Raw genomic sequence first — 23,965 nt, forward strand, 5'->3', positions numbered from 1 at the left:
TTTCTAAGCCCCACAATTATTGTTACTTACTTATTGTTGATTTGTAAAAGTACATGTTTTTGCACCAAAGAAAAGATGTATTTGCATGTTTCGTGGACTTCGAAAAGGCATTCGATAAAGTACAGCATGTAAAATTAATGCAAATACTGAAAAATATCGGAATAGATTGCAAGGATATTCGTGTCATTAAAAATTTGTACTGATATCAAACTGCTATCGTACAAATTGGAGATAACTACACTGATGAAGTCTCCATACAACGAGAAGTCAGACAAGGTTGCATTTTGTCGCCAACATTGTTTAATGTTTACTCGGACCAGTTATTTAAAAAGGCACTAGAGAGACAACCATATGGAATAAAAATCAACGGGGAACTACTTAATGTGATTAGATATGCAGACGATACAGTAATTCTTTCAGATAATATTAAAGGTGTCTAGGTTCTGCTCGATCGTATTCACGAGGTAGGAGAGGAAATGGGCATAAAAATAAACTCAAACAAAACCAAATTTTTAGTGTTTAGTCGTGACCCACATCCCGATGCAAAGCTTCAATTAAACTAAGTCCAAGTTGAAAAAGTCCACAAAATGACATATTTGGGAACTGTGATAACGGACCAACTAGATCCAGACATAGAAATAAAACGTAGAATAGCAATGACTAAAACTACTTTTATGAAAATGAAGTCATTTCTTTGGTATAATCATCTCAGTTTAGAACTAAGACAAAGAATGGTTAATTGTTATGGTTGGTCCGTACTTTTGTATAGTGCGGAAGTGTGGACGCTAAAAGTATCGATCATGAATTGAAGCATTGGAAATGTGAGTTCATAGACGAATGCTGAAGATACCTTGGACAGCAAGGAAAACTTTAAGAACAAGTACTAAGGAGCGTCAACAAAGATAGAGAACTGCTAAAGACCGTTAAACATCGAAAAATGTCTTATCTGGGACATATAGTAAGGGGAAGTCGATATAAAATATTACAACTGATCATTGAAAGATAAAATAGAGGGCCGTAGAGGTGTAGGAAGAAAACAAGTTTCTTGGTTAAACAACATTCGTGAATGGACACATAACAAATGCAGGACAATTATTCCATATTGCAGAAGATCGAGAAGCCTTTGCAATGGTGATCGCCAACGTCGGATAATTCTGATATGGCACGCGAAGAAGAAGAAGACATGTTTTTGTATATTGTTACTAATAAATACTCTACCCTAAACGTAGTCGTCGTAGAAGAGGAAAATCATGGCTAAAAAATCTTAAGACAAGGTACAAAAAATCGACTAAATAATTATTTAGAGCTGCTGTCAATAAAGCCGCGGTAGCGAATATAGTAGGCAACGTGATATCCAAGGATCGAACGATCCTTGGATCGATCGATAACGATCGAACTAGAAGAAGAATTATGATTTACAATTTTCAGTTGCTATTTGGCTCTCTGATATACTGCACTTTAAATATTATTATTAGGTTGGTTTTGTTTTCTGTTTGTTTATACTACTGAAATTTTATTTTTAATCGAAGCTAAAACTTTTACTGTCGTCTGTTCTTTGTCAGGACCGTCGTTATTTGATAATAAAAATAACTTATATACATTATATAAATAATGTATTTTCAAACAAAATATAAATAAAAAAATTCATTCTTAATTTAAAAACACGCTGCTACTTGGCACCATCTACTGGAGCTTCCGGTTCTTCCTTATTCTTATTAGGATCGTCTGGTTTCATAGCGGGGAAGAGCAAAACCTCCTGCAATAAAACATTAAAATAAGCACGGCATTGAATCAAGAGAGAGTATAAAACATTTGTGAAAACAAATCATAAATCTTTAAAAAAATTTAAAATATGTTATAAAAAAATTGTCCAGTAAGGTAATTACGCCACCTAGGAAAGAAATCTGAACTACGAACATTTCAATCATGTTATTCTTGAAACGATACGAATGATTGATTGCAAATATAGCCCAGGGAAATAAGCTTTTTTTAGTGATACTCGTCCCGTCAGGCAAACGACAGTTGTTGTGAGTAGTATTGACCTCTATAACAAGAACCTACTTCATCTAATTTACTTACCGTTCCACATCATAGCCCGTGAGGTCACATGAGATCAACATGAAATATTTAGGCGGCAGGTGTTTTTTTTTAGAATCACTTTGCCAAGTACACTGGCATTACAGCCACTAGGCATATTTTATTATATACGCGTAGAAATAATATTTAAAGATTTCTATTAATGTTAACTTAAAGAAATACACAATAATATGGGTTGAGTTTACCGAAAGTACAAGCTGATTATAGCCGCAAATGTCAAACATGGAACAAAAAATTTCGGTATAGCAGTGTTGGCATGTTTTTATAATATACATGCTGTATGCTTCAAATATAAAAAGATAAAGCTTTAGAAAAGTACATTTTGTTTATACATATTATGTTATGAATTCTGTAATTTTTGATTTATATAAAACAACAATGAGTAAATATTTGTTTCTTTGTAGATAAATTGCAGTTAATTATTAGAAATTTTTTTAGCAATTACCCTTTGATAGATTAGGGGATAGATTTGGCAATCGTCAAATCAGCAGTTGCCAGGTTACAACAGATGTTTACAATTAATCTCGAAAGAGACAAATATTTACTCGTTATTGCTTCATATAAATTAAAAATTGCAGAATTCATAAAAGAGTATAATCAAAATGTACTTTTTAAAAGCTTTATATTTGAAACATACAACATATGCATTATAAAAACATGCCAACACTGCCAAACCAAAATATTTTTGACATTTGCGGCTATATTCAGCTTGTACTTTCGGTAAACTCAACCATAATATGTTTCATTTAATTTGTATAAATGCATTATAAAGCGTTTTTATGAAGAACATTTGTTCGGAACACACTGTAACTGTAATCGAACGAAGGTCATATTTTCGCATAAATTGGTAACACTTATTTGACAGTTGCAGTGTTGACACTTTTTGTACTTTATTATTTTTAATTTTTAAGTGAATACCTCTTGTTTTATATTTTTACCTATTTAATAAAATCTGTTCTTTTTAGAATAAAATTAGTGTTTTATTTCAAAAATGTCACGTAAGAATTTAAATAGTCGTTGTAAAGAGATGGTAGCTTCTTTGATTCATTATTTTGAACAGGAACGTGATAATAACGGCCCCATTCTACCCTTGACTGCTGTTAGAGAAGTATGTAAATGTATGTTTTGTTTAGTATTGTAGATGCTTAAAATACACATTCTTGGTTTAGCGTATAGCTGCAGCTTTAAATTTACATATTTAAACTGTGAGTTCTATTTCTCAGGCCGTAAAAACTAATACACTTCTATCACTGCCCAAAACACGTACCAGGAGTCGTATTTTCGAATTCGTTCGAGCATATTTCGCATACGAAATTAGAAGAAATTCGCTCGAAATCCAGTTTTTATATTTTCGAATAGTGCGTATACGAATTTTTTCGTATACGACGACACGAATGGGTATGAACCATTCGAATTTCGATGCTAGTATACGATCAAAGTAATTTTTGTCATTTCAGTTATCACTGGGCCCGTGTACGTCAGATAAAATTTCAGCTGATAGTTTTTAATCGTTGTTTTAGATTGAACAATACAATAAAATTTACATTAATACCTACCATATTTTTACATTGAACTTTGTTTTTAATGGGTGGTTTAAATAATTTTTTAATAGAAAGAAATAGTTAACGCCCTTGCCGAGGCGATAATATTAGCGGAACGAAGAGGCAAGTTTACCAACCCATTCTTAACCATCTAAAGGACTATTCGGATGTACAATTTCAAAAATTGTACAGATTAACAAGGCCCCTCACAATGGAGTTGATAGAATGGCTTTTTTTGTTCGGCCGACACTGAACCACCATATTTCATGCCCCTTTTTACTTCTTGTTTTAGATAAAAAATTCACCATAAACTAGGTTAAGTAAAACTGCCAATTATTCTTCTTTTTTTATTATTTAAGTTTTGGTTGTTCGAATTTGCAGTGTTGCCGGTGCAAATTCTTTTAGTATACGTATAAAATTTCGAAGGACGTTCAAAAATACAGATTCAAATTCGTATACGAAATTTTTCTTTCAAGTTAACTCGTGTACGAAAAAATTCGATTGAATTCGAAAATACGACCCCAGGTCTATATGACTAAATAATCGATCTCTATCTAATCACTATCGATCAGAAAACCGAAATTTAAATAAATCTGAAGAAAAAAGCATTTGAAAATTTAGTTGTAACAAAACATTTCAAAGTAAATAAGTAATGAAAAAAGTGTTAATTTTGTTTAAGTATTACATTTTACATCTTTATACGATGCATACAATCGGCTCTGTTTTTAACAAGATTATTTTTTAACTCTTGTTTTGTTTCTATTTATTTACATTAAATAGTAATTAGTTTTGTTGTATAATCCACTTTTGCAATAATTATGTGACCTATTTGATTTAAAATGGATTCGGGATTTTTTTATACTTTGGCAACTATGTCAACTTCGATCTCTGTCAATGATAATGACGTGTAACGGTAAGTAAATTAGATGGACTATATGTTTCCTGCAGTCGATTTTTTTGACTTATTAGTTACATATTAACAAATTAAGGTCAAAAAACGATAATTTTTCGTTTGTTTCGTCTATTAGCAAAAAGTGAAGCACTTAAAACAAATTTGAGAGTAAGAAACTTATAAGTCGCATAACAACCTTTAAAATGGCGTTTTTTAAATGTTACTATCCTTATTTGTTGCTTAGAAAATAGTAAAATGAGTCAAAAATTTTGTTTTTTTACAAATATTATTAACTTTTTTAAAAATAAACTTATAAACTTATAACCAATCGGTCAAATAGTTTAAAAGTTATTTAATTTGTGTATCCCAAATTAAATTTTTTTGCAACAATATGTCAAAAAATTATATAGTTATTACATATATATAGTTAGACATATATATATATATATATATATATATATATATATATATATATATATATATATATATATATATATATATATATATATATATATATATATATATATATATATATATATATATATATATATATATATATAGTTAAACAAGAATTATTCTATTATTATTTAAAAAAAAAATGATGAAAAATAATTTTAAATATTGCAAAATAATTTGGCAAAAATATGACGATTTTTTAAAATTAAAAAAAAAGTTATCCTAGGACACTTTGGGACGAAGTTAGTAACTTTTTTTATAAATTGATTACAGCTTTGTTTATAATAATTAAGCAACCTTATTAGGGTCATCTGGAAGAACACACTTTAGAGTTTTAATGTGAAAAATTCGTAAAAGATTGCATTTTAATGGAATCGTTCACAAAGCTTCAAAAATGTGGTCCTCAAAATTGGTCGGCTTTGAAACTAGTGAGAGCGTGGAAGGGGAAGGAGCTGTTAACTGTATCTGTTTCTTGTTTATGGATTTCGACTTTTTTTTAAAATTCGTATGTACTTTTTGCATACATTACGAATATGTACTATTTAAATAATTAGATTGTTAAATAAACCATCTAATTTATTTAAACAATTTTTTTTTCATTTTTTATTTTTTTTTAGGAATATTTGAGGTACTTTTTATTGTAAAAAATAAATATTTATGATTAATATATACTTCTTCAATAAACTTGGTAAATATTTTATTTATAATAGATTTTATGAAAAAAAAAACAAATTATCCTATTCAATTCTTTCTACTTTAAAGTACTTACTAATATTTCTTTAAAGATAAAAATTTAAGATTTTCCTAAATGGAAAAATAATCTCAATGAAAAAATTTTCATGGCAACCTATTTATTTATTTATTATTATTTATTTTTTTTTTTAAACAAATTATAAAAAAAATGTTTTTTGCTTCAAAATTACTTTCATTTAATAATTTGAATTATTCTAAGACGGAAGTTATTCTTGTATTTTTTTTCTTTTTTTTTCGTAAAATACTTTAAACGTAACATGCGAATAAACAATTAAAAATGTCGATTTTAACGTTTTTCGAGGCCATTTTTCAATAGGTTGGTCATCGAATTTAAAAAACAAAAAATATGAGGTGAAAGTTTACAAAATAGGTTCAAAATGCGCAAATCCATTTTGATTTTATATAGCATAAGTCAGGTTAAAATATCTATAAACAAATTGATATACCGTTGCGTTTCGAGTTATATAGACTTGACAAACATCTAAACTTAACGTTCAAAACACATTGTTTATTTTTTACCCATAATCTGAATCTTATTTTAATCGAAAGAATAAATATTATGCTAGAAGATTACAGTAAATAGTTAACCAGTACGACTCTTTTTTGTAGGTGTATTCTTATAAAATTTGTCACATCTTATTTTATTTTATCTTCATCTGTATCAATCTTTAATCCACTTACTATATTATTTCTTTTCGATTCCTTTTCGAGTCTTCATCGTCTATTTTCCACCTCATTTAGATGTTGCATTGTATTTTCTAATTCCTTTTTTATTTTCAGCTCTGGCTTTTTTTATTATATTTTTTTTATATTCTTTTCTCATATCTCTTAGCTCTTTGTACATTTCTCTTAGTAAGTGTGCATCACCTATGTCGTCATTCTCAGATTCTTCTTTTCTTTTTCGGCAAGCAGAGGATCTTATTGTTTTCTTACTCTTCATAAAAGGAGATATAGAATCCCTTTTCTTTCCTTTTGCATAATCTGAAGTATTCCCTTCGTAATCTGTTTCAATTTTTTGCGAGTGGTAGGACTGCGGAAGGAGTTATTTCCACCTCAATGGTTCAAAGAAATCACTCCTATCAGTGCTGTCTTTTTAATAATTTCAATTTATGCTCTTCTTCTTGTTATGTAGATATAACTCTGTCTGTTTTTCAATGTGCCTCCAGTAAGTTGTCGTTCCATCGTTTATGTGGTCTTCCTACTGATCGTCTTCCAATTGGGGAACCGTCTCTTGCCGTCTTTACTACTCTAGTTGATGCCATTCAAATTCTAGCTCTGTACCATAGTGTTTTACTATAAATGTTTATGAGTATTTTCATCTCTGCTGTTTCTAACATCCTTTTTGTCCTGTGTGTCAGGTCGTGTTTCTACCGCGTATGTCATTATTGATCTGATGACTGTTTTGTAAATTTTGTCTTTCATTTCTTTTCCGACATTTTTATTTCTCCATGTTGTTTCATTCAAGCAGCCTTTTTTTTTCTCTTCTTTTATGAGGGGGGGTGATCCGAATGTTCGAAACATACCTCTGTTATAGAAGGTGGACAGAACCGCCTTCCAGCCTCGGTTATGCAGGACTCCTCCAACGTGGTCACGACGATATCCGAGGCCGCGCGCTGGGGTTGTTCGTACACCATCGCCGTCAATGCCAGAGACCTACCTGCTAAAAAAACACAGTCCTCGGCGGTGAATTACCGTCCGGATCGCACTGATTGGGGCGCAACATCGACACGGCATTCACCCGATCTTTCATTCACGCATTCTTCTCTCCCTCTATTCCTCCCTGTTCATGTTCATTCAGGCAGCCTACGGTTCTGTTTGCTCTATTCACTTGATCTTCCACTTCCGTTTCGAGCTTTCCGTCGTATGTCATTATTGGTCTGATGACTATTTTGTAAATTCTATCTTTTATTTCTTTTCCGATATTTTTATTTCTCCATATTGTTTCATTCAGGCAGCGTGCGGTTGTTTGCTCTATTCACTTGATCTTCCACTTCCGTTTCGAGCTTTCCGTAGCTAGATAATGTGATGCCTAGATATTTAAACTCCTTCACTTGTTCTATTATCTGACCTTCCAGCTCCAATTCATCTAATAATTCATCTTAGTAAATTTGCTGTTATAACCATGCATTTTGTCTTTTTTGGGGAAATTAATTAATGTTAAATTTTCTGGCGGTTATATTAACTTGGTGCAGCAAACGTTGTAAATCATCTTCACTCTGAGAGTAGTATTGCGTCGTCTGCGTAGCAGATTATTTTAAGTTGTTTTTCTCCCATTTGGTATCCTTTTTTAGTTCTTACTTATTTTATTATTTCATCCATAATCAGGTTGAACAATAGAGGACTCAGGAAATCTCCCTGTCTTGTCCCATTTCCAGCTTCAATAGGGTCAGTTAGTTCTTCTACTTTTATTGTGTTGGTTTTGGTAGATATTTTCGATTGTTTTGATTATTTCTAGAGATATCTCTCTTGCGTACAATAAGTGGATAACGTCCTTTATTTTGACCCGATCAAATGCCTTCTTAAGGTTCACAAAACATAGACTTGTCGGTTTATTTTATCATTATTCTAATGATTTCTCTTGCACTTGCCTCATTATAAATATAGCGTCGGTGCATGATCTTCCCAAACTAAAACCTTGTTGTTCTTCTGCTAGTATTGTAATTTCAGTCAGTTTATTTGTTATCACTTTGGTTGTTAATTTTAGTGTTGTGTTTAATAAATTAATTCCTCTGTAATTTTCCAGGTCCGATTTGTCTCCCTTTTTGAAAAGAGGTATTAGGATGCTTGATCTCCATTCTTGCATATTCTGTCCTCTAATGGTGTTTTCTATTTTTTAATTTCTTAAATGCTTTATTTGCTAAATATTTATTTTTGTTTAAATTTATTCTATTTTATCGGACTTTCGGACTTTGCCGGACAACGGCAATGTCAATATCGGAAGCCACGACAAAAAATTGGAAAAAATGTATTAATCACGTTATGGAAATTGAAAAGAACATGTGGGAACTTGATCATATTATTGACATCAGAATAGAGTCTATAGTAATTTTTCCTGAAGAAACAAAACATGAAAAGGTAGTTGCCTAGTAGTAAACTGGATTCTATGAGTTGGCTTAGTGAACCTGTCAAGTGAAGTAGTTAGACTAGGTTATTTAACTTAATTTAAGAGGGTGATTTAATGTTAGAGGTTTCACAAAAAGAACGGTAAACAAGTAGAAAGCCTGTTTACGCCATAACTAAAGCGGCAGTGTTTGTATGTATGTATGTGTGTTATAAATTATAAACGTCTATGTATTTTGGGTCTCAGAGATTGAAATTTTGAGAAAGTTGAGTCCACTTTATTATTTTATTAATGGAATATTTTAATAGTTATATTAATATAATTTAATTATTAATATATTTAATAGTAATAATTTTAATATTTAAAGAAATAACTTTTACCTTAATATTGTTGTTGTCCGTCAAAAACATTGTGACTCTATCAATGCCCATACCCCAGCCAGCGGTAGGAGGTAGGCCAAATTCCAAAGCCTTGCAAAAATCTTCATCTAATAAGGGTACTTCATCATCACCTTCGGCTTTAAGAGCTGCTTGCTGTTCAAACCTTTCTCTTTGCACAACAGGATCGTTTAATTCGGTGTAAGCATTGCAAATTTCTTTTTTCATTACAAAAAGTTCGAATCTGGAAATATGAATAAAATAAAACGATTGAATGGTAGAAATATAAAAAAATAAAATCCATATCACTTTCTATGAGAAGGAACAGGCAGAATTTTGAACAAATAGATCATCTATTGGCCACATCTGAGATGATGCCACCCTGCAATCTTTTTTTCAAAACCATCTCAAACCGGCTAACAAAGGACAGCCGAAACTATGAAAAATACCTGCACAGTCGCAAAGAAAGTGGTTTAACGACGTGAAGCAAGATTTAATTTAGATTGAAGTCCGCGGATTGAGGAGAACTTTTATCTCAAATAGCTTCTAGCTAGCTTTTTTGGTCCTTCATTATTTAATATTTTTCAGTTTCTATATTATGTATTTAGAAGTGATAATTTTACATAATGATTATGAAACGCATATTATGAAACATAAGCAGCAAAAACGAAAGGAATGATTATGAAGACTATAATACGAGACTATAAGAGCAAAACAGATACAAAAAACCTTTTACCTTTCTGTCAATCCCGGAATAGATCTATGCCACTTGGCCAATGGACTCATTACTTGAGGATGTTCGATAATAAAAGTGGGATTAATCGACTTTTCTTCAATGAAGTCTCCAATTAGCTTGTCTAGCAACCTGTTGGCAGTTCTAGGGGGCGTGCATTCAACATTGTGCTTAATACAGAGGTCGTTCAAGAATTTTTGAGCTTCGGAACTGGTCAAATCTGCTGGAAACTTAACATTCAATTCTTTTTCCAAAGTAGATATGATCGAAACTCTCTTAAACGGCGGAGTAAAATCTATTTCGACCACTTGATCGTCATCGGGACCATTGGGATGGTACTGTATTTTATAAGAACCATGTATACTCTTCACCATTCCTGAAACCATCTCTTCAGTAATTGTCATGAGGTCATTGTAGTCAGCATAAGCCATATAAAACTCGCATGTTGTAAATTCTGGATTGTGAGTAAGATCTATTCCTTCGTTCCTAAACTGAAAAAAAAAATATTTACAAAATGTGTAACATACACTAAGGTGGTCTGATATGTTCTCGGCTTCGCCCAGAGTTAACACGTGTTAAAAATGGGAAAAAAATTAATATTGCGGACTATAAAAATTCTTCATAAAAGAATATTTAACACCAACTGAAATTCGTGTGCAATTTGTAAATGTATATGGCAAATAATCACAAAAAACAATTTCCATTGTAACTACAGCAGAAATAATCAACAAAGTTAAATTTTGGAAGTAGTAAAAGTGAATTTTTGCGTTGATACGTTACAAAGGATGGAACATGTCACACTACTATACACCTGAAACAAAACAGCAAGTCTAAGCAGTATACAGAAGTCGATTCTTCAGCTCCAAAAAAGGCAGGAAATGGCGTCAGTATTTTGGGAATTAAAAGCAATTTTGTTGATTGGCGATCTTGAAAAAGGTAACACCTTAACTGAGCAATATTACTGTCAAAGTCTAATGAAATTGATTCAGGCATTAACGGAAATTAAAGAAGAAAACATCTTTTTTTATCAGGACAAAACGTCTGTCCACAAAAGTGTCTCAGCAATGGGAAAATTTAAAGATTTGCACTATAAAATTCTGGAACATCTATCTTATTCATTATTTGGCTGCCTGAGATTTCCATATATTCTGAAAACTGAAAACCTTACACGCCAATCAGCGTCTTTCGTTCCATATATAAGCCATTGCAGTTGTAGGTGAGTTCTTTACAGCACTTTCGGGGGAACACCAGAGACGAGATAACGGTATATGAACACCGCGGGATGAAATATATTTATATTTAACGAGATTATGTTGAAAATAAAACTTATTTGAAACTATTAACTGTAGTTTTACTCTAAGGCCAAGAACTTTTCAGACCACCCACGTATTGCAGAATATCTTTTTAAAACTGGTTAGTTTCTAGAAATCGAGATATCGCATAAAAAAATATTTTCCAATTAGAGGGTTATTCAAAAGAAGATATTATAAAAAAAATACTAAACAGAATATAGAATTGCATAGAAAATTAACTGCTTCTTAGACCACAAGTAATTGCTATCAAAAAGTTCCGGAACTTATATCAAATATTCATTCAACATCCTCTTCAAAGTATTTCTCTTGGAAAAATAAGTTATCATCATCATTTTGGCTTTACAACTCTGTGTGGGTCCTAGCCTCCCCAAGAATGTTTTTCCAGTCGTCCCTATCCATCGCGTTCCTCCGCCAGGCACGTATTTCCACATTTCTCATATCTTAATCTATGTTATCTAGGAATCTTGTTCTGGGTCTTCCTCTTCTTCTTTGACCAATAGGTCTATCAAGGAGCGTTTTTCTAGCTGGGTCGGTTTGCTCCATCCGCATTACATGGCCTACCCACCTCAGACGTCCTATCTTAATGTGTTTTACGATATCTGGTTCCTGGTATATTCTATAGAGTTCGAAGTTGTACCGTCTTCTCCAGACATCATTTTCATTTACCGCTCCATAGATTCGCCTAAGTATTTTTCTTTCGAAACATCCTAACATGTTTTCATTGCTTTTTGTTAAAGTCCAGGTTTCTGAACCATCTGTTAGGACCGGGCGTTTTATTGTTTTGTAGAGTTTTACTTTTGTATTTCTTGATATAACTGTAGATTTAAAAAGGAGATTAAGCCCAAAATAGCATCTATTAGCCGTGCAAATTCTGAGGTTTATCTCTGCGGTAGTGTCAGTTTCAGTATTGACGAGCGTTCCCAGGTATACAAATTCTGCTTCTGCAAAAACTGCTTCGATGACGTCGTTTTCTATAACAAGTGGCCGTAGTATTTGTGGTTGCGTACCTATTTTCATGTATTTCGTTTTATTGGTGTTTATTATTAAACCCATTTTTGTAGCCGCTTCCTTTAGTGCTACGTACGCCTCTCGTGCCGCGTTTTCCGTTCTCCCAACAATATTGATATCATCAGCATATGCTAGGATTTGCACAGATTTGTTATATATTGAACCGGGAAAAATAAATTAAGTGTACTTATATTTTTCCGTATTCAATTCCGTACATATTCAATTTTCTCAATATCGTTTCCACTGTTAGAAATGCCCTGACACCTATTCTTATAGAACGGTGTTAGTTCCTTCGATTATTTTTCTTTCATCTTCTTGTGCCCGGACAGCTCGGAAAGGGATGCAGAGGATCTGTTAGACCATTCCTTCATGATTTTAAGCCAAGACGTTCGTCCTCGACCTGGCCCTCTTCTTCCATCTATCTTGCCTTGTATTATTAAATGAAGTATATTATATCTCTCTGGCTGACGCAATACATAACCAAAATATTTCAGTTTGCGATTTTTGACTGTTCTGACCGCTTACGTAGCTTTTCCCATCTGCTGCAAAACAACCTCGTTACGAACTCTATCTACCGAGCTTATTCGTACAATTCTCTGATACATCCAGATTTCACAGGCTTCAAGTATTCTTAGAACTGTATCTCTTAAAGTCCCACCTTCGATACCATATAAAAGAATAGAGAACACATAACATCTTGCTAATCTAATTTTCAGTCTCAAAGTAATATTGTTTCCACATAAGATTTTCTTCGTCTTAAAAAATGGAGCCATGTTCTCCATAAGCTGTTATCATTTCTGATTGTATTGGCGTTTTACTGACAACCATTATCTTTGTCTTTATGGCGTTTAGCTTCATTATATTTTCATCACACCTTGTGGTAATCCTATTAATCAGATGTTAAAGATCTTCGTAACTATTTCTCATCTATTCGAAACTTCGTAACTCAAATTATCGATATTGATGCCATTAATTTTGATACCACTTTGATCACTATCCATGCTTTATTGAAAACAAACCCCGAATAGATGTTAAATATTAGTAGGGACAAAATGCAGCCCTGACTCCTCTTCGTATTTGAAGCTCTTTAGATCTGGCCAATCCAATACTGGCCAATCTTGATGTTTGTACGCTGATACCAGTAAAGATTTTTAATGATGTAGGTCTTTATCAGAGAGAGAGAGAGAGAGAGAGAGAGAGAGAGAGAGAGAGAGAGGGAATAAAAGAGACTGTTCCAATTATAGAGGTATTAGTGTGACGAGCTCTGTGGGCCGGTTGTACGGCAGAATATTAAAGAAGAGGGTTGAAAGACAGATACAAGATATTGAAGAACAAAGCGGCTTTCGTACCGGGAGATCCTGCCTTGATAATATATTTATCCTACGACAAATAATTGAAAAGCGTGTCGAAAGAAGTAGAGAGACCCATTTGGTATTTATAGACCTTGAGAAAGCATATGATAGTGTCCCGTTAAAGAAAATGTTTGAGGTCCTCAAAAGGTCCGGATTGGATTCGACGTATATCCGAGCGATATATAAATTGTACGAAAATGCAGTTAGTTGTGTAAAAATTGGAACCAGAATCTCAAATGAAAGTCACTAAAGGCCTAAAGCAAGGATGCTGTTTGTCACCGACACTCTTTAAAATATACGTCCAAGAAGCATTGAGGAATTGGAGAAATAAATGTAGATTTATGGGCATCGAAGTGGGACAAGAAACTCTGTATACATTGTTGTTTGCAGATGATCAGGTGGTGGTTGCAACCGATGAGGAAGATATAAATTATATGAATCGAAAATTATTTGAGGAATATGCCAAATGGGGGCTTACTGTAAACATAAGCAAAACAGAATATTTAAAAATTGGAGGAAATACCACAGATCTGAGGCTTGAAAACGCAGTCATAAAAGGCTGCAACCAGTATAAATATCTAGGAAGCATCATATCAGCAGATGGCAGAGTTAAGATAGATGTACAAAACCGAATAACCCAAGGGAAAAAATGCATCCGAATACTGAATTCATTACTGTGGCCTAATAAAATAAAGATGCATACCAAACTTCGCGTATACAGAGCAATTGTAGAACCAATTACCACATATGGTGCCGAATGTTGGACGATGACAAAGAATGAACGAGATAAAGTAGACGTTGTGGAAATGGATTATCTTAGAAGGTCATGTCGAGTATCGAGAATGGAAAGAATCAGGAATGAGGAAATACGAAACCGTACAGGAATTAGAGATACTCTTTCAGATAGAATACAAGGAAGGCAATTACAATGGTATGGTCACGTGATGAGAATGGAGGAGGAGCGGTGGCCAAAGAAAGCCTTAATGTATGTTCCGCCAGAAAGAAGGAAAAGGGGAAGACCACCAAATTCCTGGAGAAGAGAAATTACAAAAACAATGCAATCTAGAGGCTTAGAAGAGGGAGATTGGAGAGATAGGAAAAGATGGTGGCTGAAATGCGGGAAGCGGCAATCGCCGTAGGACCCCCGTTATATGATGATGAGGTCTTTATCATCAATACCTACCTGCTGAAGAATGGCTATCATTCCAGTATGTTTTACTCGATATAAACGGGATGGCCTTGCTTTTCTTTAAGATGGATCTTGCTTTTAATTAGTTTATATATTTCGACGTTTTTATTCTTAAATTTGCGTCGTTTGTCCATTAAATTCCATTCAAAACCTCATCGTTCATTCACTGCTGCCTTTTTCGATTGTTATCTTTTAAGTTTGGAGTTGAGCTGGTTATAATCGTTTTGATTTGGTTCCAATGACTTTAACATCATATGACTATTTTGCTGTTAATTGTAACTTTAAAGTTTTGTAATGCATTTAATACTGATAAGGAATCAGTGCACACGACAATTTTTTTCCACTGCTTTTCACAACACCATTCAAGGGCTTTATATATAGCACATGCTTCAGCGGAAAAGATGCTGGATTGATTATTTGAAGTAAATGTTGTTTTGTCTTCATTTTTGATACAAAGTAAGCACTGGTTGTACATGTTATTAGTTTTGACCTATCTGTATAGATTGCAATGTAGTCTGAATAGTTACTTAAGATCTCCTTGAGAGTATTATGACTAAATTCAGTTTGGTATTTAGGAATAATAATGTTTGTAGATAGAACAATTGTCAGGTGTGGTATGTCCAATGATTCCCAAATAGGACTACAAGGAGACAGTTTTTACATCTGCATAGAACTTTTCAAGCTCTTCTAGTTCACTTTTTGCAGTCGGTGTATACATTTGTATTAAGTTTATAGTTCTGGGTTTCGTGTTTAACTGAATCATTATAACTCATTCATATACCTGGCATAAAGCGCTAACAAATTTGCCAACCTCCTTTGAGACTATGAATCCTACACCATTACGATGATAATTGCTGTCTTCTCCTGAATAATATACTTCATGATTCTCCACAAAATTGATATATGCAGTTTTCTCATATCATTTTTTGCATTATGTATTTTTCGGGATTCATATAAACTCAGCAAATTCCATGTGCCTATTCTACAACTCATTTCGATATCAAATTTGACCAAGCGGGAGATTCTTCGCGTCCCTGCCTCCGCCAAGGATGCCGTTGTGGAGTTTATCCGTGACCCTGGAGAAAGGACACTTAGCAGGTACTAGTTTCCCGGGTCAGGAAACACCTGGAATCTGTGGACGGCAGGGATTGGTTTACTTCCCCTGAAAGGACTATTAAGAAGGAGTTCCTACCCGCTACCGAGTATTTTTCTTTAATGTTATCAATTGAGTCAAACCTGTCTTTCCAGAGATCTCTTGAATTTTGGAAACAAGAAAAATCTAAAGTGGGCAAGTCTGATGAGTGGAGTCCCTTTCAGTCGAAATAAACAGTGAACATAACTTTGACATTCGATTTCATCTGCCATGCTTGTTGGGTGTAGTTGTCATATAATTCAAACAGTTCTGGAACTTAATGATGCCATTGTGAGCAGTAGAAATTATATATAACGAGAATATATATATATATATATATATATATATATATATATATATATATATATATATATAAATGGTATTCATTATATAATTTTGAATATAAAATATAAGTATTTACCTGTCTGCCTATTTCATACACTCTATCCAATCCTCCAACAACTAGAGTTTTGTGATATAATTCTGGCGCTATTCTCATATATAAATCCATATCAAGTTCATTATGATGAGTAATGAAAGGTTTGGCAACAGCACCTCCCGCTTGCATGTTCATCATAGGTGTTTCAATTTCCAGAAAACCCAACTCATCTAAATACCTTCTTACATAGGCAATAATCTTAGCTCTGACTTCGAAGATTTTGCGTACTCTGTTGTTTAAAATAAGATCGAGATACCTCTGCCTAAACCTGGTTTCTTTGTCTTTAAGACCGAAGTGCAAATGAGGAAGCATGTGTAAACAAGGTGCCAAAAGTTTAATTTTCTTGGGTAAGATTGACAGTTCGCCTTTCTTTGTCTTGGTTGGAACTCCTTCTATACCAATGATATCTCCTCTCCTGATTTTACCTATAAGAACAATAGAGCCTTAAACATAATAATAAAAATTGTCTATCCCTAAATTGAATAAATATGGCATTATAGAATGACATGATATTGTGAACATCTCGTGTATCTTTCTAGCAAAAGAAAAAATCTTCATTGAGAGCAGTGCTAAGACAGTCCAAATCAAAACACAATTGAATCCAAAACTACTGGAATTCGTTCCTTCATTTTCAATTATTAAAAACAGGTTTGCCGAATTTAAACATGGCTGTGTCATCACATATGATAAACTCTGTAATGGTCATCCATAAACTGCTACTGCCTTAGATGTAAAAAATTCCATTGTATCGTATTGGATGGCCATTAAGTAAAAGTGCGTGAGATAGCAAACACAATCAGTACTATAGGGTGTACAGAATTTTAACTGAAGAATTGAAAACAAAAAAATATTCGACAGTTAGGTGTAGCGTTGCCCAAACTAGAACAAAAACTAAATGACTTTTACCTAACATGCTTGCAAATGTACCAGGGCGAATTTTTTGAGTATCTTTTGTAAATAAAGCCATAGCGTGAGATTTTTTGCTAATACGCTACCTATATGATTCACATCATTTCTTGGGAGTAACTGAACTGACTGTGCTATTCGGCCTTCGAAATACAACATTGTAAGAAGTGGGAGTGTCGAGGACTCATATGTGTCTAGTAGCATGGCATGTACTGTATATATATATATATATATATATATATATATATATATATATATATATATATATATATATATATATACAGGGTGAGTCATAACTATTGGGACAGACTAAGTACAGGTTATTTGCTGAGAAAAAAGATACACGGTGTTAAAGTTAATTTTTGTTTTTCGTTTTTTGCTAATAGTTTCCCTGTATATTTATAAATTGCTATCAAAATTGGCACAGAGGCATAATCTTAGACAAGAAATAGTATTTTATTTACAATTTTACGTTTTGTCATAGAGTAATTTTTAGTAATTTTTATTAGAAAATATGACGTAAACATCATTTTTATGATACATCTAATATGAAAAACAATTAAGTAAATGATCTTAAATTTAGAAAACACCCCATTCACTTACGAGTGCACTTTTTTTTATATTGAATTAAATGGTCATATTCCTATTATAAAGATGTCTTTATATAAATATATATATATATATATATATATATATATATATGTATAAGAAAACACATCAAGCAAATGTGTGCTAACATTTTGAAATTAGAAACAGTCGATAAACTTTCATTGCATGATTTAAACATGTCACTGCAACTGATTTAAAAATACCATCGAGTAAAGGACGGCTTTTTATTCATCGAATTCAAAAGCAATAACAGGAGAAAACAAACGCGCAAACATTCAAAGGTTGATCGAAAAACTTCATTCCTAGATACTTATATTCGCAAATGATTTATTTTTCATGTATTTTTAAATATATTTATCTTGTTTATTATTGGCATTACTAGGAACTTGGAAGTACATTTCTTAAGGTGTGTCCTCTATTTATCCGCCCGTATTTTAAAATGATTTTAAGATTTTAAGCCAAATTGATATATTTTCACATATATCAGTCCATAAGTCACTGAGGCAATAAATGGATTTACTGATAATTAAGATAGTAGTATTCGATGATGCAACTTGTAAACATATTTTTGGAATAATTAGAGGATTACAATATATGAGATTATACCGAAACTAATGTTTATTGATTGATACAAGCTTAAAGGTTATAAAGTTATTGTCGATCGCATGAGCTTTTAGATCGCAAAGAAATTAAAAATAAACGCTAAAAATTTGAGTCCTAATTTTATTCTTAATGAAATTCTATGAAATAACAAAAAACACTGAAAACTTTTGTTTTTAAAATTCCCACAAAATGTATTATAAATTCTTATCAACAGCTGTGTGATCTATTTTTCGCATGTGTTTACACTTTATAGTCTTTAACTGAATAGGTTGAGGAGGGGAGAACTGTTTGTCTCAAGTTGGTCATTCAGAATTATGTCTGCATTTTTTAATTTGTTGATTTCCATAGGTTCTAAAAAGATAGCTTAAGGCCTTTATTTTGGATGTGAAGAATATGAAATTCATCATTAAAAGAATGATTCTAATCTAGAAGGTGAAGTGCGTACTAGAATCTGTTTTTCCATTGTTGAAAACCCTTTTATGTTCTGCCGTCCGTTTGTTAAAAGTTCTACCAGTTTGACTGATGTAAGTTTTTGGGCGATCGCCACATTTAAGTTTGTATACACCACTGTCTAAATGCTTTTTCTTTTGGCTCTTGTTGTTTTTAATATATTCGCCCAAGTTGATGTTTGTTGTAAAAGCTAGTGTTATTACTTTCTTTTTATGTGTTTGGCTATTTTTGTTGATATATTGCCTATATATATAATTGAGCCGAAGGTACTGGGTTTTTTCTCTGGTGGTGGAAATACTAATTTCAGGGCTTTCTTATGCAGTTTTTTGATTTAAAATTTTATTTATTGTTTGTTCGTTGTGCCCATTACTATTTGGTCAAGGATGTTTAATTCTATCTCAAAGTTGTCTTTGGACATCTGAATTTCTATTAATCTATGTAACATGCTATGATATGCTGCCAATTCATGTTGTGTAGGATGGGATGATGAATTGTGTATAGTTGTGTCAGCATGGGTAGGTTTATGAAATACAAAGAACTCATGTTTGTTTAAGGCTGATGTATAAATCCAGAAAATTTATGGATTGACTTTGTTCTGTTTCTATTGTAAATTCAATAGAAAGTTGCCTGTTAGTTCCTGTAAAAGATACCAGTACATCATCTACATATCTCCACCAATATAAAAACTGTTTGAATACGGGATGTTTTGAAATCTTTTCATATTCAATATTCAATTGTCATATTGAATTTACAATAGAAACAGAGCAAAATCAATCCATAAATTTTTTAGATTTAAAAATTATCAGACTTAAAAACAAACATGAGTTCTCTGTATTTCATAAACTAAAACATACTGACAAGACCATACACAACTCATCATCCCATCCTACACAATATAAATTGACAGCCTAACATAGCATCTGCTGTTGTGTTTGCTTGGTCAATCTTCTCTTTTTCTTAGCCTTCTGTCGTCCATGTTTGGACATAGGCCTCTCCCAACTGCTTCCATCAGTCTCTATTCTGAGCAACATATTTCTAATTTGTTCCGTCTATTCTTTTAATGTCATCAACCCATCTCATCTGTGGTCTTCCTCTTGGTCGTTTACTTTCGTAAGGTCTCCAATGTTGTATTTGTAATATTCCAACGTTGGTCTTTCTTATCTTCTATATTTCTTTAAGAGAAGTTCTTTAGATGATTTTAAACTAATTAACCATTTCTAATAATGAACAAATTAACTGTGTAAAGTTGTATGTGCTTGTTTGTATTTTGAGAACAATTTCCGAAGTGGAAATTGAAACATCAATAAACTTACTTAAACCTTTAATTGTGGCTTATTCCCATTTAAATAGTAATAATTATTAATTGTAATGATTTGTCAAATCTTAATTTAAACATTCAATGTTCACTTATTACAAATGTAAAATACAATTGCTTAACTGACATTTACTCATTGACATTGCCTGATTGTGAATTGAAGTCGTATGCTGAAATGTCAGGCAAGCTTATATTTTTGTATTTGTGTAATTATATTAATTAGTCAGATATACTGTATATGTATAAAATATTGAATAACAAATAAAAGCTTTTAATATTATTATATTAAAATCTCTGTTCTAATATGTACTTAAGTACAAAATAATCATCTCAGTTTTATTTGGATAAGGTATACAAACCAAAATGCAATTTGTTTTTTAAAATTTGTAATATTGATTAAAATGTCCAATAACCTTTTTAGAAGGTCAAAATGATGCAATCATACCTATGTGTTATACTTAGATAAGGGTATTAATACATTTGTTGTTCTTTACATAATTTTCAAAACAGACAAAAGCTGTTCAGTTTATTTATTTTTTATTAATTAATTTATTAAATTTTACTTTATCATCAATATTTATTAAATTTATGGAATCATAATAATATAAAAAAGAAAAATTTTAAAAATATCACTAAAATTCTCTAAGAATAGACAATTTCTTAAATTTAATAACAACTAAATAGCATTTATAATTTTTCTAATAGAATAGAAATTCCCAAACTCAAGAAATACATTGGTATTTTTTATCACATAATTTATATATGAGTGAAATGTAGTTTTCCTTCTACTTTGTTAGAAATACTTATGTATGACAGCAAAGTTAAATTAAATAAAATATATAAAGGTCTTGAAAATGTAAATGAATAAGATTTGAGATAGAAATTTGGGATCATATTAGCAACTGTAAAAAATGAACATAGGAGTTGACATAATATTATGTTCCCATAAATTTCAGAAATAAGTATTTTATGAAGAGAAACGTTAGCTTTGGAACTATGTTGAGTATCTGGCAATATAGAGTGTATGTAGTATTATAGACATTAGCTAAGTGATCAGCAAAAATATCTACTATATCCTGAGCATTACCTCCAGACTGACTGTCCACATACATTTGGTACAGTACTAGATTTTTTTATAGTTTACTTATATATCTACAGAAATGTGCTGGATTCTCTCTCAGATTATTACTAATATTCTTAATACAGTCTTTTTTTAGACATTTTTGACATTTTACATTTAGATCTAAGATTAGAAAATAACTGTAATCAGTATCAAATTTTATTTGTAAAGAATTTTAATGACTAATTATTCTCCTAACAATTATATCTTTTAAATAAGAAGAAAATCATTTGGGAATTCAAAATTTTTTATTACATTTAAGGACAAAAAGATTTAGAGCAGTTTAAAGAATATTGTAGAACTTTTGAATGCCAGAGTCAATGTTTAAATTATTAAATAATGCATCCTACTTAATACTACCTAAAAAGACACTTAAGTTGTTCCCTCTGCTGTGTTGGCAGCAAGCCTGTGTTATTAACACAGGTTCCACTAACTCCCTGATAGTATATCATGTTGCTTTGGGAAGATTGTATAGAAGTAAGATTTTCTACTTTATCCCTATCATTATACAATTCAACACATTAGGAAACTTTGTTGATATGCTTTTGTTGTAAGTGTTCAGGATTCTATTCTATGTTGAAGTACTTTTGAAGTTGTAAGGTCATAGATAGAAATAATTATTTTCAATGACTGTATTATTTTCAGAAATCCAGTTGTTTTTTCAGTTCAATATATAGAAGTATTATTTATTAGAGTACCTACTTACATAAAATTTTATCACTTACCTGTGTCATCTGCAAATTTGGATTCATCTTCATAATATCTAGCATTAGCCATGACTTGTATCTTAACTCCCTCTCCCCTCAAGTCATAGAAAACCAATTTTGGACCTGACTCTCTAATAGCATGAATTCTTCCTGCCACACTAAGTTGGTCATTCTCTAGAATATCACCGTCTTTCAAATATGAATATTTCTCTATAAAATTCTCAAGTGATGAGGAAACATGGAATTTATGGGGATAAGGAGACTGTTCACCCCCTATATCCTTTAGTTTATCTATAGCTGTTGATCTAAGTTTAAAATATTCATTTGGACTAATTTCTTCTTCACTGGGTTTTGTTTCTTTATTCTTCTGGGGTTGAGCAGGCTGTTGTGCAGCTTTTTCGGCCTTTTCTTTGGCTTTCTGTTCAGCCTTGAGCCGCCTTTTAAGCTCACTAAAATAAAATAATTGTATAATTAGTTTAGGTTGAAGTCTAATTCATATTTACCTTTTACTTTTTTGTAATATTCCCGAATCGATTGAAAAGAATTGTTTCCTCACAAGTCTAAGAGTTTGCATCATGATGTAGGTTAAGGAAACAAATTTATATTTCTCAATTCAGATGGACTTACTTTTTTGACAAAGGTTCTCCAGCTGCATCAGCCATCGTTTTTTATGTCTATGATTAATTTAAAGGGTCTAAAACTTAAACTATCAACTGTTCAAAAGATGCCGTATGCAATCGGCAAATTCTGAGTAAAGAGGTTTTTATATGAATTCACGTGTAGTGTTGACGGGTGACGTTGTCATTGTTGTCAATGACAAGTACCATCAAATAAAATATTATGCAAACAAAAATTCCCTAACCCATGGGCAGATGCTTAGACAAGGAGAGAGACTCTCTTTCCTTGTTTAAGGACAGATGTAAGAGGCCATGTCTAATAGTAGGGGAGGTAGCGCTAGATTTGAACAAGTCATTTCATAGGGGCTAAGAATTCTACAAATAACCGTTTTCCCCGTATACTTGAGAGCTGTGAGCGTCAGAGCTGCTCATTGCTCCAATAGCGGTGGAGTTTGTGACAGCATATGTGAAAGTCATAAAAAAAAAAATTGACTTTACGTATATTCATACCTTACAAAATGTACGAGAAGTTCTTTAGATGGTTTTAAACTAATTAACCATTTCTAATAATCAACAAATTAACTGACGATCGTTACACCCACAACATTTAGCTGACGGGGATTTTCATTTGTGTTAATAATAAAAGTGCTTTTTATTTTAATTTTAACAGATATTGTATTAATTTGACAATAAAAAAAGCTAAGTAGGTACTTTTCCTGTGAATCATAAGTTTTCAATAAATTTTTCCAGATTACACCGTTTTGTACCACGAAAAATGAACGAAAGTAGCCATAACTCATCCTGGACTACAACTACAATTATTTAAAAAAGAATTATACGGAATAAAAAGAATTAATAAATCGTTTTCTAGACAGCCAATAATGGATCACAGTCAATTGAACAAATTCCCTTTTACTTTTATTTTCAAATTCCCTTTAGCTTTTCACTCCGTAATGTTAATAAAGAGCACTGTGAATATTTCCCCAAAGAAATTCAAACCAGCCATGACAAGTACAGATGGGTACTAAATTCTTTTTTGGACAATTCTTTTCAACAAGTTGATATTCCAACAAAAATCAAAGAAAATTTTATTGTGATGGAATTTTAAAATCTAAACTTCTTTCCCAAATTCCTGATCAGTTTTAAACTAGGAAGGAAGAAAGAATATCCCGAATTTGCGAGCCAAACTCTCGAGTGGTTGGTTCCGTTTGCAGTCTTATTTATGCGAGTTGAGTTTTTCATCAATCTACTGCCACAGAATAATAAACAATCAGAATGCCAACTCTACTTGAAAA

The 23,965-nt window shown here is 32.1% G+C and overlaps 1 protein-coding gene across 2 annotated transcripts; it reads right to left on the bottom strand.

Annotated features, from left to right (window-relative positions):
• Positions 1-1,591: 1,591 nt before the first annotated feature.
• LysRS (Lysyl-tRNA synthetase) lies at positions 1,592-22,849 on the bottom strand. 2 transcript variants are annotated; one of them, XM_072540733.1, is made up of 6 exons: positions 22,681-22,849; positions 22,072-22,502; positions 16,326-16,768; positions 9,914-10,401; positions 9,181-9,421; positions 1,592-1,756 (listed from the first exon to the last, which is right to left on the bottom strand). In XM_072540733.1, exons 1-6 carry the CDS (start codon positions 22,713-22,715, stop codon positions 1,670-1,672), a joined length of 1,725 nt encoding a protein of 574 aa, XP_072396834.1. In that variant the 5' UTR covers positions 22,716-22,849; the 3' UTR covers positions 1,592-1,669. The 2 variants fall into 2 exon arrangements, with proteins under 2 accessions (XP_072396834.1, XP_072396833.1); XM_072540732.1 differs by having other exon boundaries at positions 22,557-22,697.
• Positions 22,850-23,965: the final 1,116 nt, after the last annotated feature.

Source organism: Diabrotica undecimpunctata, chromosome 8, assembly GCF_040954645.1.
Source record: "Diabrotica undecimpunctata isolate CICGRU chromosome 8, icDiaUnde3, whole genome shotgun sequence".
NCBI lineage: Eukaryota > Metazoa > Arthropoda > Insecta > Coleoptera > Chrysomelidae > Diabrotica > Diabrotica undecimpunctata.

Coding starts and splice junctions, on each gene's coding strand:
- LysRS (XM_072540732.1), bottom strand. CDS start 22,630: ATGATGCAAACTCTTAGACTTGTGAGGAAACAATTCTTTTCAATCGAT. Junction 9,422..9,913: donor ATTCCGGGATTGACAGAAAG/GTAAAAGGTTTT, acceptor TCATATTTCCAG/ATTCGAACTTTTTGTAATGA. Junction 1,757..9,180: donor CGGACAACAACAATATTAAG/GTAAAAGTTATT, acceptor GTTTTATTGCAG/GAGGTTTTGCTCTTCCCCGC.